Genomic DNA, 16,209 nt, shown 5'->3' on the forward strand with positions numbered 1-16,209 from the left:
TACTTTATTTTGACTTTTTTAATGACATTTTTATAACACACTTTACAATGACTTTTTATTACTTTTTTTGGCATACTATACTATGACATTTAAAAAAATAAATGTTTAATGGCTTCTCATGACATACTATACTATGACATTTTTATGACATACTAATACTATGATTTCTATGACATACTTTAGCATACATATGAAATGTCCTCATATTTAAGATAAAAACAGCATGTTAAGGGGTTAAATGTCATCATTAACTGTTAAATACTTAAACTCTTGTAAATGGGAACACCAGTGAAGATCTCCACAGCCTGGATGAGGATCAGATGGAGAGCCCTGAAGGCCCCAGCAGCCTTCCTATTCACTTGCAGCAGAGCGTCGGATGCTGTGCATCCGCTCATCGCTGCCTCCACTGCGCAGTCGCAGTTTCTCCAGGACGCAGAGAGCAGAAGAGGCAGATAGAAAAATGGCCCTCGATAATTTAATTTTCGGCCAGTGCATCCTTTATTTTTTAGCTTTCGTATTTGGTTTCATAGCCGTGGTTCCTCTGTCTGAAAACACGGAGGATTTTGGAGGAAAATGCCTTCTCTTCACTCGGGGTATGTGGCAGAACGAAAACATCACTGTGTCGAAGCAGCGCTTCATCGTGGAGGAGTGGGGACCCGAGTCCTCCTGCAGCTTCATCACTTTTGTCGGGATAGCGTCCCTCATACTTTCCGCAGTGCAGGCATGGAGGCTGCTGTTCTTTCTGTGCAAAGGACACGACGAGTGAGTGCCGTTCACGTCTGCTCGTTCAACACATTTCAATACCAGCACCATAAAAAGCTCAGGGCATTCTATACCACGTACTGCTCAATGTTAATGTGTTATTTCTGTCCATCTCTCACGCCCTTATATGCACGTTATTCTGGCAGAATCATACACTGCGTGTAATATAGGCTATGCTATGAAGGTACTATAATATAATGAGCCTATAAAACGTCTAGTCACTGTCGTCCTCTGTTATAAAAGATGGAGGGAATACACTTGTGTTGCCTTTGAAAAATCTAAATCATAGCCTAATGTGGCTAACATACAGTCCAAACCTCTGTCACTATTTTCATGTTTTACTGGAAGACATAGTTAATCACAGAAAACTAAATGATGTTGTGAGATAGGCCTAACTGTGTTTCAGTTTTATACTCTTAAATGAAAGGGATTTATTTGAATATTAAGCTGTGATTTCACAGTTTTATTCTCTGTTCTACCTGCAGCACGATCTTCAACGCCTTCCTCAACCTGCTGATCAGCTCCCTGGTGGTGTTCACAGTCTTCCTGTCCAGCACCATCATCAGTGTGGGTTTCAACATGTGGTGCGACTCCGTCACTGAGGGTGGGACCATGCCCTGTAGGTGAGAGAGCAGCACACAAACTCAACTTTTCAGACAATTTTCATTTTACATTTCAATGGTCCCCCTAAACATATGTCATATTTCAGCTGTGAGGAAATGCAGGACACTGATCTAGAACTCGGCCTGGACAACTCTGCTTTCTATGACCAGTTTGCTATAGCTCAGGTAAGACTTTTGTTATTATCGACAGGACAAGACAACAACATCCTGAATCTGTCATATTTACAATCATTTCCTTCCGTTCTTCAGTTTGGCCTGTGGGCTGCATGGCTCACCTGGCTAGGGATCGCAGTGATGGCCTTCCTAAAGGTCTACCACAACTACAGACAAGAGGACCTGCTGGACAGTCTGATCCACGAGAAGGACCTGCTGCTCGGCCGCTCCTCACGCCGCAACTCTGACCTCAAGACCGGCCTGATCTAGAAACCAGAGGCCACACAAACACACACACACACACACACACACTCAACCGTACAGTCCTCTTGCCTGCCATGAGAAACACCAATGTTTGCCTCTGTAGACAATCAAATTGGCTTTTGCTCCCATTGATCATGGATTGAATCAAACGGAAGGTTTTAGCTTTGTTCTCCAAAGGTAATTGATTTTCCCTCCAAAAATCTCCCAATGGTAGTTAATCCTTGAGGAATCTAGCTTTATTGTGTTAATTCTGTGTGTATTCCTCTTCAACACACACACACACACACACACACACACACACACACACACACACACACACACACACACACACACACACACACACACACACACACACACACACACACACACACACATACACACACACACACACACACAGCTCAGCTCCCACAGTATTAAAACCATTTAATGGAAATGTACACCCAGTTTTTCCTCAACTCATGAAACACAGTATTAGTGGCATGGACAGATTGGCCAATGGATCATGTCGTCTTTGTGAAAGTTCTGCATGGACCTAATGCATGACAAATTAATAGGGTGGTGGTTTTTAGATGTAAAGACATTTTATCTTAGTTTTATACACCAATACATGTATTCCTAAGGAAGGATTTCTTCTGGTAGGATATGCAATCTTCTCAATGAAGAGAGATGTTTTTGCATGCTGCAGAAAAGTAAAAGGATGTGTGCTGTTGCAGTGTATTCAGACTTTTATCAGCAGTTACAAAAGGTGTTTCATGAAAATGACAAATTGGAGTTCAAAACATCGGTGCAGACGGTCCAAAAATGCTTTTAGCAATCTGTGTGAGATAAAAATCCTATTTTGTGCCATATAGTAACTCGGGCTTCTTCTTCACACTTTATAGGCTACAAAGCAATATACTGTATTACTGTGAGTAGACGCACAAATGTACCCGCATGCATCTCTCTCCCTGTTACATACACATCACACACACACTCACTTATTGTCAGAGATTACAGGAAGAAAGCAAATCATCTGCTTGACCTTGATAGGCAATGACAGTTTTATTCAAAACAACTGAAATCATAAAACGGTAGAAACTAAGAAAACCCTCCATAAAGGCACTTCTTTCAAAGTGACCATAAACGTTTAGACAGCGGTGAAATGCTGCTTCTCAGCTAAATGCGCATATGCAGGACATGTGTTCACTGGGTGTTGTTTTATTGCTATTGACAATTGAGTTTGACAGTACAGAGTTGAGAGGGTTTCTTCCATACAGGCGTTATTAGCCTTATATTGCTTTGACATTCAAATGCAAAAATCTCCAAAATCCAATGCTTTCCTTCTGAGTTCCCTAAAACCTGTTATATAAAGCAAAATGTTTTACTGGAAACTATGTGATGTGTGTTATTGCTCATAATGAGAGGTCTGATGTGCATCGCTGTGCCCTTTAATCCCCATAATCCTCTTGTGTGGTTTGAATTTGATTTGCTTCATTCGATAAAGGGACTCATACAATAACATACAAAATCTCATTCTGCTATATTTGTGTGTTTGGCCTCATATTAGTAGTAATGAACTTGATACTATGATATTCATTGTTTTTATATGTTTTATATATGTCCAACCATACATTTGTCCAAAGCTTGACGAGCATCTGACATCCTGGTTAAAACCTGAATATTACTGTTTTTAAATAGAAATGTAATTGGTAACAAAAAGCTAAAAAAAAAATCAAAAATTATTGAAAGTTTGATATTTGTGTAGATGCAGATATACAGTATAGAAGTATAAATAATATTTAGGATCAAGGACATTTTGTGGGATTCAAGCAGTTATAAAGAGGAACACTGTTAAAAGCATTAGTATTCATTCAGTTTGAGTATATTCTCTTCGACGATAGATAAGGAGAGAGAATTCATAACATTGTGCTGCAGATTTTCTCCTCAGTGGAGCTAAGAATCAGCTGAAGACAGTCAGTCGGACAGAACACCAGACAGTCTGTAAAGAAAGGTCTTTTTCATGTGGTGCTGTGAAGTGATGCAGCCCTGTGTTTTCTTCCTCTCAGATCCAACAGCTCACACATTTGTGCGTCCATCCTTCTCCTCCTCGTGAATATGCACCGTGCCAACCAAAAGCTGTTTCCAAACATCTCTACATTCATTTATGTGCAATTACAAGGCTTAATAATGTAATAGTCCTTAGTATATTGAACCATATATATACACATTCAGTCCTGTGTAATATCTGATGTACACAGATCATGTATAGTAACAAAATAAATATTTGCATTCCATGGAAACATTCACTCACATACACTAGACTGTGACAGGAACTGAAAGATCACACGGGTGTAGTGACTAAGTGAGCGTTATATGTGAGATGTGCAAAACCATATCTTAAATAAGAAGTGCCACCTTAGCACATACAGTATGTACATACAGACATGGAAGCTACATATTTCTGGGATTACACATTTTTCCCACAGTCACTGCGAGAGTGGTTCAACACCACAGACAGTGTATAGAGCCTTGACAAAAGGCTGAGGTGTTTGTAGGCCTGGGCTCCTTTGGAGATAGGAAAAAAGAGGGGTCTGAAAAAATGAAAGGCGGCTGTGTCGCCACCTGTGGTCGGTCGCAGTCACTGCATGGTCAGCCATATCCAGCAGCCCCACAGAAGCTGTTTCATATGCAGCAGGTAGACAGCCAGAGCGGCCTCCAGCTCCTCGCACACTCGCTGTGGGCGCCGCCGGTCTGTGCAGTACATGGCCACACCCAGGAATGACATCAGTAGGAAGAGGCAAGTGAACAGGGCGAGGTGGGGGCGCGACGCTGTCGTCTCATAGGCTACAAACAAACAAAAACATTTTTCACAATTTTGATTAGTACATGAGCATTTGAATTGCCAAATGCACAGATTCCTCCCTTTCCTGTTGACATAGCAAAGCCAAGACCTCAAGAGGGAAGATTTTAATGTAGGATTTAATGTGACTACATGTGTACAGTGTAGGGGAGGCCTTGTCACACAAAATGGTGCTCTCTGTGTTTCAAATATTGTTAGAAAAGGGGGCAACAGTGAAAGGGATAACTCCATTTTGCATGGCAGGCAACAACGTTAATCACAATGAACCTAAACCCTGTTTCCTGAAGCTTTTCCCACATATTTACATCCAGTACTTTTTTTTTCTTGTTGTCATTTTGCTCATGCACATTATCAAAGTGAATCTGAATACTTTCAGACAGACTTACCACCTAAACAGTTACAGTAAGGAATATCTGTGAAGCCGACAGAAAAGAGGCCAGTCAGTCAACAAGAGCCAACCTCTGTGATGTACACCAGCTGCTGTGCCCTCACAGACTGCACTATCTCTCTGGAACAGACTCCATGGTGCCTCATTTGCATGCATAATTAATTAGGAAGAGTAAATCACTTGCTTACTTTTGGAAGTCTCAAAGCATTACATGATTTTTAAATAGTATAGAATCCCCAAAGGACAATAGTTTACGATGCAATCTCAGGATGTTAAAATTCATTTTGTCCTTTCTCTTTACTGGTAAAGGCATACGCTGCTGTTACACATGGGTTGAGGGCGACTCTGCAAACTGGGATTGCACCAATTTTGAGGACAAAAAAATAAATAATCTGAATTCATATTGTTACTGTCTGAATGCGATCCCTTAATAGCGTTTCTGTAAGTGCAGAGCTGACGTGGACAGGCTGCAGAAAATATGCGTGATATGAAGTCACTGGACTAGTTTGGTCAAGGTGTAAAAGCACCAGAGGGCAGCATGTGTGTCTGAGCAGGCGGGACATTTGACCAGCTGTTTACATGTTTGTTTTCTTACCATGTACTGTGGTCTCTGGCTCCCTGAATCGAACCCTCCGCTCGCCTTTCCGTCTGTAGTTGGGTTCTGTGTCTGAGCCGTAGTTGGGCCTCTTTAGAATGGAGGTGGGGACTTTGCCATTGGTTACCTGCATCAGATACAACTGAGGATGAATAAACCAGGATCCTTATCAATTAAAAAAACCCGACAACAAACAGCTGGAAGGCACAGATCTTCTACAAACAAACTGCTTACACCAGAGTAACACTGCTGAACACGCCTTAAGGTGTTGTTCAACGTACCTTAGGTTTCGGGGCGTCCTCTTGTTGGTGGTGGGTGTCCTTTCTGTGGCGGACCTCTGAGTGTTTCTCCCGGTGGGAATGAGGAATACAGTTGACGGTGTCTCTTATGGACTCTGCAGCAGCGAAGCGTTTGGACAGTGCAGACACACACTGACCCAGGGAATCTAGTAAGAGAACCATGACCATACATTAGTCTAGTGCTGCTTCACACAGGAGCCTGCAGCCTGCTCTGATGATAGACAAGGAGGCGAAGTTAAACATACAAAGTTAAACACGCAAATGTGTCTTACAAAAGACGAGAGTCAGCGCCAGGTAAAGTGCTGCTTAGTAGGTTCAAGTTACAAACACTGAGGCAAAGTCCCTGATTTCATCACAGTTTCTAAAAAAGACTTCCCAGAAAAGTAAAAAGGAAGCAAAATGAGCCTCAGTCTGTTTGTATTTTCTGAAAGTTTCCCATATCTCCACTAAATACTCTACATGTTTGTCTGTCAGCACTAGCTGATGAATCAGTCACTTGCATGATTTAATCAACTGATGAGTCGATCTATTACTGTTCTGGGTTATTTACAACTCAATAACCTCTACGTAGAATTATTGATTGACAGAGTAAACTATGTTTTATCTATGACATTATGATTTTCTTACAAAGTGCCAGATAAGAAAATTGGTAATCCACTATTTAACTTTATTTTCTTCTCCGGCTAAGGCAAACAATAAGAGTAACCCCTTTGAACTACATACTCTATAGATGATTAAAGATATAAATGTGCTAAATAATAATAACATAAAAAACACACTTACCAAAAATAAAATAAAAATTGACACATGTTGAAAGATGGTCAAACATTCCTCAGGTTCTATTACACCAGCCAGTTGTTTTGTACAAGGAATGAATCAAATAAAATCAACATATATTTAGGGACAGTTTAATACATTTCATAAGAGACTGTATGCAAATTATGAGGTGGTAAGAGGGGGACAACAATGAGACAGATGTATGTATTTTATATATTTTTTATGCACTTGATGCACCTTATCCTATTGAACGAGTTGCACCAGATCAACAACCAATATATTATGTTGATATAAATGTTTGTCTATGAGAACACAAGGTTTGACTGCCCTCCCCACACTAATGTTGACTAATTATAGTTTCAAAATGTTAACACATACCGCTACACAACAAACTACAGCTGTCACACTAATTTAACGTGTGAATACATATAAATAGTGTGTTATCTAAGGGAGGGGGGCTGACCCACTTTAAAGTGTATCTAAAGGACAAGAGCTGTAAGCTCTGAAACATGCCATGTTGAACAGTCTGACTGTTCGCAGGTCAAAGAGGATTTATCTGTGTACAATACAAAATAAAAGGTTGCAAAAAGTGCACGTGTGTTCTGATCTGCAACAACAACCGCTCTCTGACCCTGCACTTTCTCACCGTCTCAACAAACTTGTTCATGACCATCTGAGGTGAACAACGAGGAGTGTTATAAATCTTTGTCTTCATGTGCTGTACACTCCTATCTTCCTGTTCAGCATCACTGCCTCTGAACGCTGACTCGACAAACAAGGCTGGTTTGTGCATATTGCTTTTTTACACCACAGCAGTCTTCACAAAAACGCAGAGTTCAGAGTGTTGCTCTCTCCTAATGCAAGCCAAGCATACTACTGTACAACAAAGCAGTATCCTAAAACTGCCACAGAGCTATTTTTCTTCTTTGCCCTGCATAAAAGCACTTTTGTGCCCGAATATGACTGCAAGCATTTATTAATTTAGCATATGCACGCGTTGACGAGGTTTAAAGGCTAACTGGAATGCGTTCAACCACATCCTCGCTGTGCTGTGTGCTCTCTAAAGCAGAGTGGAGATCAACATGTTCTAGTTTAGTCTGGACTCATGAGACAGCGAGATCTCCACCCTCACGCTTCAGACTGAATGTTAAATTATATACTAAGGAGAGCGATGTTGTCCGCCGTTGTTGTCGTTCAATTCATACAATCATGTTTGCTTTTCACTGTTAACATCATGTCATGATGAGTGTTTACTGCGCCACTGTGTCATTCATCCCAGGCGAGTGTTTACCTGAATATTCAGTCTTGCCGATCTCAGCATAGACGGTGGCCATAAGCTCCAGGCTTCTGGCTGTAATGGGGTGGTCATTACCAAATGCCCTCTGGTGGATCTTTGCAGCCTGGAATGTGAATAAACAGACAGCAGGGATTTGAAGTCGACACAAAGAGTGCCATAAAACATTTCATTTGTTTAAAAATCTAGAGAGGAAGCAAAAAGTATGCTGTACATACCTTCCCGCTGTATTCTAGAGCAAGGTGAGGTCTGAAAGGAAAAGGGCACAGTTAAACAAAGACACTATCTCCACTGTGGCACTGGAGTACAACATGTTATATCTGCTGAAAGCAAAAGCAGCCTCTTACAAATGGATGGCACTGAATTATCAGATGACCTCTGCACATTCTTCTTCCATTTAAACAATATTTACAAAGACAACAACAACAACAGAGCCTGACCTTAATCAAATGTAGTGGCCCGTGCTGCATTGCCAGGTGAGCGTATCGGTTTCAGCAGCATGATAAATCTAAACATGCGTGAGCTGTGATTAGACACGGAGAGCTGCAGGTGCTCAGGCGTCTTAAGAAGGAAGTGGAAACCTTCTATTTCTGCCAGCACTGACTGCCTCTTTCTATTCTTCAGGGTGAATTACAGAAGGCATGGCGCTTACAGGTTTGTTTACTGACTTATGCCCTTCCACTACTCTTCTGCTTAGTGCTAAGCTTGATGAACATGATGTGGTACGTTGAGAATCTGCCAGCTGTTCCGCTCATATCTGCCCTGGAAAGTCAGCCAAGGACATTCATCACCCTCACACCCTCACGTCACACCCTATAGATGTAGAGCAAGCACTGTTTAGTGTGACAGATGTCAGCTTCTCTGTTCCAAACCCACACTTCCCTTCAATTAGTAATGGCCAGGTGTCAGTTTGCACTGCTTTGGAACGTCCTATTCAAGAGACATCTGATCGGCAAAGACAGAAAAGCCCTTCGTCGGCCCAAAGGACTCCCTACGACATCGCTGAAAGATTCAGGGAGTATTACAACTTCCTGTCTACAATAAAAGAAAGACTGAGGCTTATGGTGAGGTAGTAAGAACATTAAGACTATTTCCCCACTTAGAGAAACCAAAGCTGATTTGTGTTTTTTATGCTCCTCTTTTTGTACAAGGTTTATAATCCCCACAGGATACGTCTGCAAGAAATGATCAAAGAGTAGAATCCAACAGCTTGTTCTTATTTATCCAGAAACCAAAGCCTTCGGGTACAGTCATGCACAATCTCAGTTTAACTACTGTATGCTCCTCTCATTAATGAAGCACCGTGATCAGCCCTCTGTTGAGCAAACCTTCCACCCTCCGTCACCCTCTCTGGCAAACAGGTTAAATGGCCTAATTCCAACAATGACAACAGAAGCAGAGAAAATAGAAGCATGCTACGGCCTAACAAAGTACCCCTGCAACAGGAGACACCAGATCCAGTTAAGGTGTTCCTTCTGTAACACTCACGTAGAGTGCGGTGTCTCTTTTCTCCACATCTACAGGAAATTCAACTCTAGCTAAAAAGAGTTTGAGCCGGAGTTTATCTAGTTTGACAAATGTCCATTCCAGAAAGGCTAATGTGCGTACATGCGAGTGGACATGGATATGCATCACGTTTTCTGTCTGCAGCCACATATTTCTCCTTTTCCAACACATTTCAAACACGACAAATAACTAAGAAATGTTAATAAAAGCAAAGATAAAAGTGAATTCCTTAAAGTGAGTTTTTCAAACTGTCAAAGGAATTTACCCGAGCAACCCAAATATAATTTTAGTGATCCTGCAGTAAATGATTTATCTCTAGATTATTATTATATAGAGTTGAAGCTTTGCTCAGGGTTTGACTTTGTAAACAATTTAACTTTTTATTGCTCCTAGCTGCTGCTTTCATAAAAGAACCAATGCAAATATATTGTTTTCTTTGTTATAACTGAATTAGCACTAGTTTTGCTTTTGCTCACACACACACTTATATGTATATATATATGTGTATATATATATATATATAATATAATAATACATTTTATTTATAGAGTGTTTTTAAAAGGTACTAAAAGACGCTTGCGTGTGTGTATATATATATATATATATATATATATATATATATATATATATACTGTATGTATTCAGTATTTTAACAGTATAAAACTGGTAATAAAACATTATTATAAAAGTGATAAGAGTGAATTTATTTCACTATAAATTCACTCCTGATGAGCCCCCTAAACTCACAGAACATGTAACGCCTCATTAATTACGCCACAGAAGCTACAGCACGACACAGTTTTACCTACTGTTTGCTCATGATGCAGAGCTGGGCCAGCCGTTCGAGGTGCTGTGCCTGGGAGGCCTGCTCCGAAAGCTCCTCTGGGGTTGTCCATCCTGCAGAGCCCAGCGTAGCCTCCTCCTGAGGCCCTGTTACACAAACACAGGGCATGGAATCACAGTATGCCCGCCAGCAAACCACTCAGTCTTTCCCTTTGCTCGTCTATCAATCTATCTATCTATCTATCTCTCTCTAACACGACACAGAGTTTAAAAAATGATGTCCAAAAAGCCTGGGTATCTGGCTATCAACCTGTCAGGTACTGCTGCGGACTTTAAGCCTGAACAGCAGAGTGGAGCCAACTGAGGACTGGAGACAAGAGAGCAGAGATAAGGGCAGGAGAGAGCGGATAAGGGAGTCAAACAACACACTCACCACGCCCACTGGAACAGACACACGCAGGCACACGGTGACACACCACAATCATACAGCATGCACTGTGCACACACAGCACATACTTACAATAATGGAGGTGGAAATGAGTTTGGCTTTTAATTCAAGCCAAAAGCAAGTGCAAATAAATCCTTGTAACAGGTCTGCTTTTGTTTGCATTACAGAACCACAAAAACACAATTATGTGAGCTGTCAGCGGGGAAAGACTGAGAAGGGTATATTTGAGAAAGACACTGGGGAGAGAAAGAAAGCTTGTAAGCTCCAGCTTTAGTGCCAGCTCTGCCCCTGGAGAAGTCCAGCATTCAATCCGAGTGAGTGCTGAATCAAGGCTTTCAGTATTCTATAGCGACACTCACTTCCTAATGAGATAGTGCAAAGTGTGGCCATTTGTCTTCTATTATGTCTGTCCCCGTTCTCCTCCACTGTGCTCACGCTACACTGCGCTGCTGCCTCAGCAGCAGACACAGAGAAAGAAGCAGACGTCTGGAGCAGAAGCTGATGAATGAGCAGCCACGCTGTGAATGCCCGCTTAAAGCTACAGCAGGTACATTGTAAACAAAGATGGACTCGGGTAAAAATAGAACGTCATTTCATATTTATTTAATGAGTTAACGGAATAGGCTTTTGGTGTGTTACAGAAACACATTGTGTAATAGTCTATATATTATTTGCGGGCTATTTGTAGATGGAGGTTACACACAAGTCACTTTGGAGCCACTGAACAGCTTCAGTGCATCTGCTGCTTTGCTAACAGCCTCAAAATAAACTACTAAATAAAATTAGATTCCATGCTATGTTGCATCACCGCTTCAAGTATTGCAAATTACTTAATTTAAAAAGTAAAAGTTTATTTAATGGGCATTTTTTGTAATTATTAAAGGGAAAAAAGCAAAAAGAAATTGATACCGGTACATTTAAAAATGCTCCAGTAAATATATATATATATATATATATATATTAACTTACTTCTTCTTATATATACTGAATGATTTACTTTCCTGTTAACATATTACAGAAATTCATATTTTTTCACATTCAGCTGATCTGATGTGCACTGATCCCAGGTTACTCTATAGCTTAGCAATTAATTATAATTAAATTAACACCATATAAAAAAATATAATATAATAAAACTAAGAATATTCAAAGTCAAAGTAAAGGGCCGAGGCTGCATGATATAGTAGTAATGTACATTCAATACTGTATATGCACCAACAGTACATCCCCAGAAGTATTCATCAATAGCTTCATGTAAAAAGTACTTGCCTGTGCTCCCCTGATGAGCCGTGAGCTCGATCAATGCCACCTCATAGAACATTTTCTCAGCCTGGATGAACTGGAGGGCCTTCTCATCTGTTTATATAGGTGAAGGATTAGTCTCAGTTGTCATCAGGATTTAGTCAGTTGTTGAAGTTAAAAACAGCCTTGTTGCCGAGCTCAACGCTGTTTTCTGTTTTTTTAACCCCTCGAGACAAACAGAATATGTATTAACTAAAAGCAGATCGTTAATCTTGTCTGGATTTTGCAATATAGATTTCAACTACTGGTGTCTGTATCAATGTGTTTGTGCTGTTATCTTCTGTTTGTGTTTTTTGTACTGCGTTTCAAAAGGAGCTACTGTGATGCAAAACAAGTTTCAAATGCTGAATCTCACAGGGTAGTTGTGTCTGATTACACAACAATTGTATCATATTCCTATTTTGTGTTTTGAATAGAATCATTTTGATTGATCTGAATGCCTGAATCTGTTTCCATGAAAAGACTTTCTATAAAAAGCATCCTAAAAATAGAGCCTCTTCACTTTGTCAAAAGCATTCTGTGTACTGAGAGTCCGTCCCACTGTAAAATGACACCACTGATGCTGGTCAGGTGAATTTAAAGACCAATGGGAGGAGAAAGCTTAAAATAAACACAACCCTGCCTGTCTGCACGTCCTACTTAACACCAGATCTCCTGTGTGTAAAACACTATAAATTACATTCTAGGTTTTTCACTTTTCACACTATTTGCTGTTATACTTTAATACATCTCACATAAAACTGAATACCTACATCTTTTATATTGAGTTTGGAAAGATGGATTATAGGTTTCCACTTTAAAAGACTATAAAAGCTTTGAAACTGAAAAGCACAACAACTGGTTTCCTTCATTTTGGCTCCTGGAGAATAATGCCGGTACTGCGCAGAACGAACACGACAGGCGAGCCACAGATCCACCAGTGGAACGAGGAGTTATCAAACAAAAAGATAAAAGACTAAACATTAATAAAATATATTTTTGATGGTGGATGTTGAAAAAAGTAGATATAATAAATAATAATAAATAATTTACTGTACAGTAAGTGATGACGTGGTCACCTTTCATGAAAACCCAGTATTTTTGATAATTAAGTGAAACTCCCTGCGATATTATTATTGCACACAATACCACACATTTGTTTTGATGGTTTGAACAATTCCATATAAATTACAGGATGATTAGAGATGCATTGTACCTCCCCCACTTCCTGGGAGTTACCTGGCAGCAGGGAATAAGGACCATCTGGGAGGGAGGATTAGGGGAACAGCCATCATCAGAGGTCAGTCTACTACTTCTGCCTGCTATTTTTAGCCTGGCTGGACCACAACAGAGACCTCACACAATCCTCTCCAGGGAATGTGTGCTCCACTCCACACCTACACCTACACTTACACACACACACACACACACACACACACACACACACACACACACACACATACACATACACACACACACACACACACACACACACACACACACACACACACACACACACACACATGCACGCACGCACACACGCACACAAAACCTCCCCTGAACGGATAATTGGACTGCACTCCAGAACTCGACAAGAACTTGCACTGGCTCCTTCAAAGGAACATCTGATCACATGTGCTGCATTGCTCTGCTAAGGGTTCACTGAAATTAAGTACACTATCAACTCTAGCCAGTAGACTTAAAGATCATGTTATCAAATATGAGTTATTTGCATCAGATATACCCTTATTTGAGATTAAAGTCAAATTGCTAGGTCAGCATGCTTTTCAAGAAACACAATCAGGAGCCAAAAGAGCTTTTGGCTTTGGACAAAGGTCACTTGTAGATACTGCCAGCTCTGATAATGATACATCATGTCTTGACTATGTAGATTAAGCTTTGTTTCCTAAATGGAGATTTTAGTTAGACCTCACAGACTAAATCTGAGGAGGCACTACACATTCTGTTGTCGTACACATTTGTGTGAAACTCCAAAGTTCCCATATCCTCTCCCACTTTGAGCACACTGACCCTTCACCTTCCTCCCTAGGGGACCATTTTTGAAAACCAACAATATTCTAGCTTCATGATGCTCACAAAAACTACGACTGAAAAATTGAAGCAACTCTTGGAAATGACCACAAAGGTACTATTAATATAGTCATAAGATGTGGTTCTTACTGTATCATGTAATTGTACATATCATATGTTATTGATTACACTATGAATACTTAAAATAAAATAAAACGTTCTTTTTAAATGTATTTTGAATCGCTCCTCTCTGGTGCCGGCCTACTAAATAATGTACGATATAATTACATTGTCATGGCTGTGACCATAGACTAAAAGTAAAACCATGTAACTTGGTAACTCTACCATACATCAAACGCCTCAGTTTAACTTGACAAGACACCATTACTATTGATGATGTTATGTAATAAACTAATGCATGTCAAAAGATTTAACCCCGTCATGGTACATGACCCTCTTAAGTACCATTTTGTGCAGAGAAGGAGCCTACTGATGGCTATTGATAAAGTGAAGCTCACTATATTGACCTATTTTGGAAAATGGACAGTAAGGGGTAGAGCGTTGCTGAGGTAGATAACCTGAGCTGGCAAGTTAAGTGTTGGAGTGTCTCAGTAACGGGAAGAAGAGCCATGGAGGTAATATATCCTGAAACGTAACACCTCTCTATTATCTCTATGCCCTATACTGCTATAGTTTAAAGAAGCAATGAAGTGGCGATGAACAGGCTAGTCCGTGCAGATATAGGTTAATTAGTGCTCTTCCACTCTGTTGTGCAGAGATAAGAGCGTACAAATCCTCTTAAGAGACAGACACACAGCCTGTGCTGCACACAAAACGTGAGGCATTCTGGGGCAAATGTGTTATTATGAACTCACCCACAGACATCCACTCATCCCCCTCAGTTTACATTGATTTATATAAAGGGCATACATCCTCCATTGTGCTGGAATTTGCCACAACTTCCACCACAGACATGTTCACCTCACAGAAAGAGAATGCCACTTCCAGCCCTGAAGAGGTGGTGAAAGTAAAAGTGTCAGATGGGATGTGAGGCTTTCCCTGAGTTAGCAAAGGATACAATTCTTTTCAGTGATGAAGAGTTCTGCGATCTGGAAAGCACAGACAAGGGACATGATTAATTATTAAATAATTCATTTACAACATCACTGCCGGTTGTGTGCGTGCATGATGTCACGTGTTGTCATAACAAGCGATTCTGCTCTCCTCGCAGTACCATTGGCCCGGTCAACATCGTTCCAAAGTTCTGGTGTAGAGGCTTTGTTTTGACATCAGGGACATTCCTTCAGGCATTACTAAACATAATTAAAATTAGCCCTGCCTTTGTAGGAGAGCCTTACAAAGAATGCCAGTGTGTAAACTGCTAAATCTTTGGCCTGGCTACACAGCGTCATACAGCTTATGACCTGAATCATAGCAAAACATAGCCCACACACAATGGGACAGACACTAACTGGATTCTCTAGTATTTTTAACAATGTGCGCAATCCAATGACACTGTTACTGTATATTAGTGCTGCGTCCGATACCTCATTTAGCAGCATGCACACCATTACTACTAACACTGAAATTATCTCACAGTGTCAACACAGGGACACATGATGGACTGTGCCGTAAAATATGACATTGGTGTTTGTCATATCAAGGTTGAATGTGTCCTGTGTGCCATGGTGTGTGATCATTGTGTAATGCTCTGAATGAGAAGTGGATGCAAATGTGTCTATAAAGCTGTTCAGATACATGATAAAGCAGATTTTGTGGATGCATGTAATTGGCATGCATGTTGGTGGGTGTAAAGCAAAGAAAGAGAGACGTGTGTGTGTGTGCGTGTGTGTGTGTGTGTGTGTGTGTGTGTGTGTGTGTGTGTGTGTGTGTGTGTGTGTGTGTCTAGTCTTAAGGCATCTGGCTCACCTGGTGTAGGCAGTTGGGCAGAGAGGTGAAGCTCTGCACATGGGTCAGTCCCAACAGGCAGCTGAGGAAGCAGTGGAGGGCGGCCTGATACTCCCCCTGCTGCTGGAGCTGCTGTCCCAGCTCAAACAGGCCCTCCCTCCCCCTGTTCAGCATCCCCAGTCCCAGCCAGAGCCAGCACTGCCACCCATCAGAGCTCCACCGGCCGAGGACAAATGCTCCTCTTTTCGCCACTCCACT

General features: G+C 40.9%; 2 protein-coding genes across 3 annotated transcripts in view; one reads left to right on the forward strand and one right to left on the reverse strand.

The window, feature by feature from the left end:
• The first annotated feature begins 405 nt into the window (after window positions 1-405).
• Window positions 406-2,067, forward strand: LOC115027052 (transmembrane protein 179). Its single transcript, XM_029460082.1, has 4 exons — window positions 406-762; window positions 1,248-1,385; window positions 1,472-1,550; window positions 1,635-2,067. The coding sequence occupies exons 1-4, from the start codon at window positions 461-463 to the stop codon at window positions 1,806-1,808; spliced, it is 693 nt and encodes a 230-aa protein (XP_029315942.1). The 5' UTR covers window positions 406-460; the 3' UTR covers window positions 1,809-2,067.
• Window positions 2,068-2,261: 194 nt separating this feature from the next.
• The window catches only part of c22h14orf180 (chromosome 22 C14orf180 homolog), a 14,091-nt gene continuing 143 nt past the window's right edge, over window positions 2,262-16,209 (reverse strand). The window contains exons 1-9 of one of the 2 annotated variants that reach the window (XM_029460078.1): window positions 15,973-16,209; window positions 15,122-15,152; window positions 12,001-12,087; window positions 10,310-10,430; window positions 8,213-8,243; window positions 7,992-8,100; window positions 5,906-6,069; window positions 5,625-5,751; window positions 2,262-4,625 (exon numbers count right to left, since the gene is read on the reverse strand). The exon at window positions 15,973-16,209 is cut by the window's right edge and continues 143 nt beyond it. In XM_029460078.1, the coding sequence (XP_029315938.1) occupies window positions 4,420-4,625; window positions 5,625-5,751; window positions 5,906-6,069; window positions 7,992-8,100; window positions 8,213-8,243; window positions 10,310-10,430; window positions 12,001-12,087; window positions 15,122-15,152; window positions 15,973-16,125 (1,029 nt within the window). In that variant the 5' untranslated portion in view covers window positions 16,126-16,209 and the 3' untranslated portion in view covers window positions 2,262-4,419. Of the gene's footprint in view, window positions 4,626-5,624; window positions 5,767-5,905; window positions 6,070-7,991; window positions 8,101-8,212; window positions 8,244-10,309; window positions 10,431-12,000; window positions 12,088-15,121; window positions 15,153-15,972 lie in introns of both variants that reach the window. The other variant, XM_029460077.1, reaches the window with a different exon arrangement.

Source organism: Cottoperca gobio, chromosome 22 (genome assembly GCF_900634415.1).
Source record: "Cottoperca gobio chromosome 22, fCotGob3.1, whole genome shotgun sequence".
Classification (NCBI taxonomy): Eukaryota; Metazoa; Chordata; class Actinopteri; order Perciformes; family Bovichtidae; genus Cottoperca; species Cottoperca gobio.

Coding starts and splice junctions, on each gene's coding strand:
- LOC115027052 (XM_029460082.1), top strand. CDS start 461: ATGGCCCTCGATAATTTAATTTTCGGCCAGTGCATCCTTTATTTTTTA. Junction 763..1,247: donor CTGTGCAAAGGACACGACGA/GTGAGTGCCGTT, acceptor TTCTACCTGCAG/CACGATCTTCAACGCCTTCC. Junction 1,551..1,634: donor ACCAGTTTGCTATAGCTCAG/GTAAGACTTTTG, acceptor TCCGTTCTTCAG/TTTGGCCTGTGGGCTGCATG.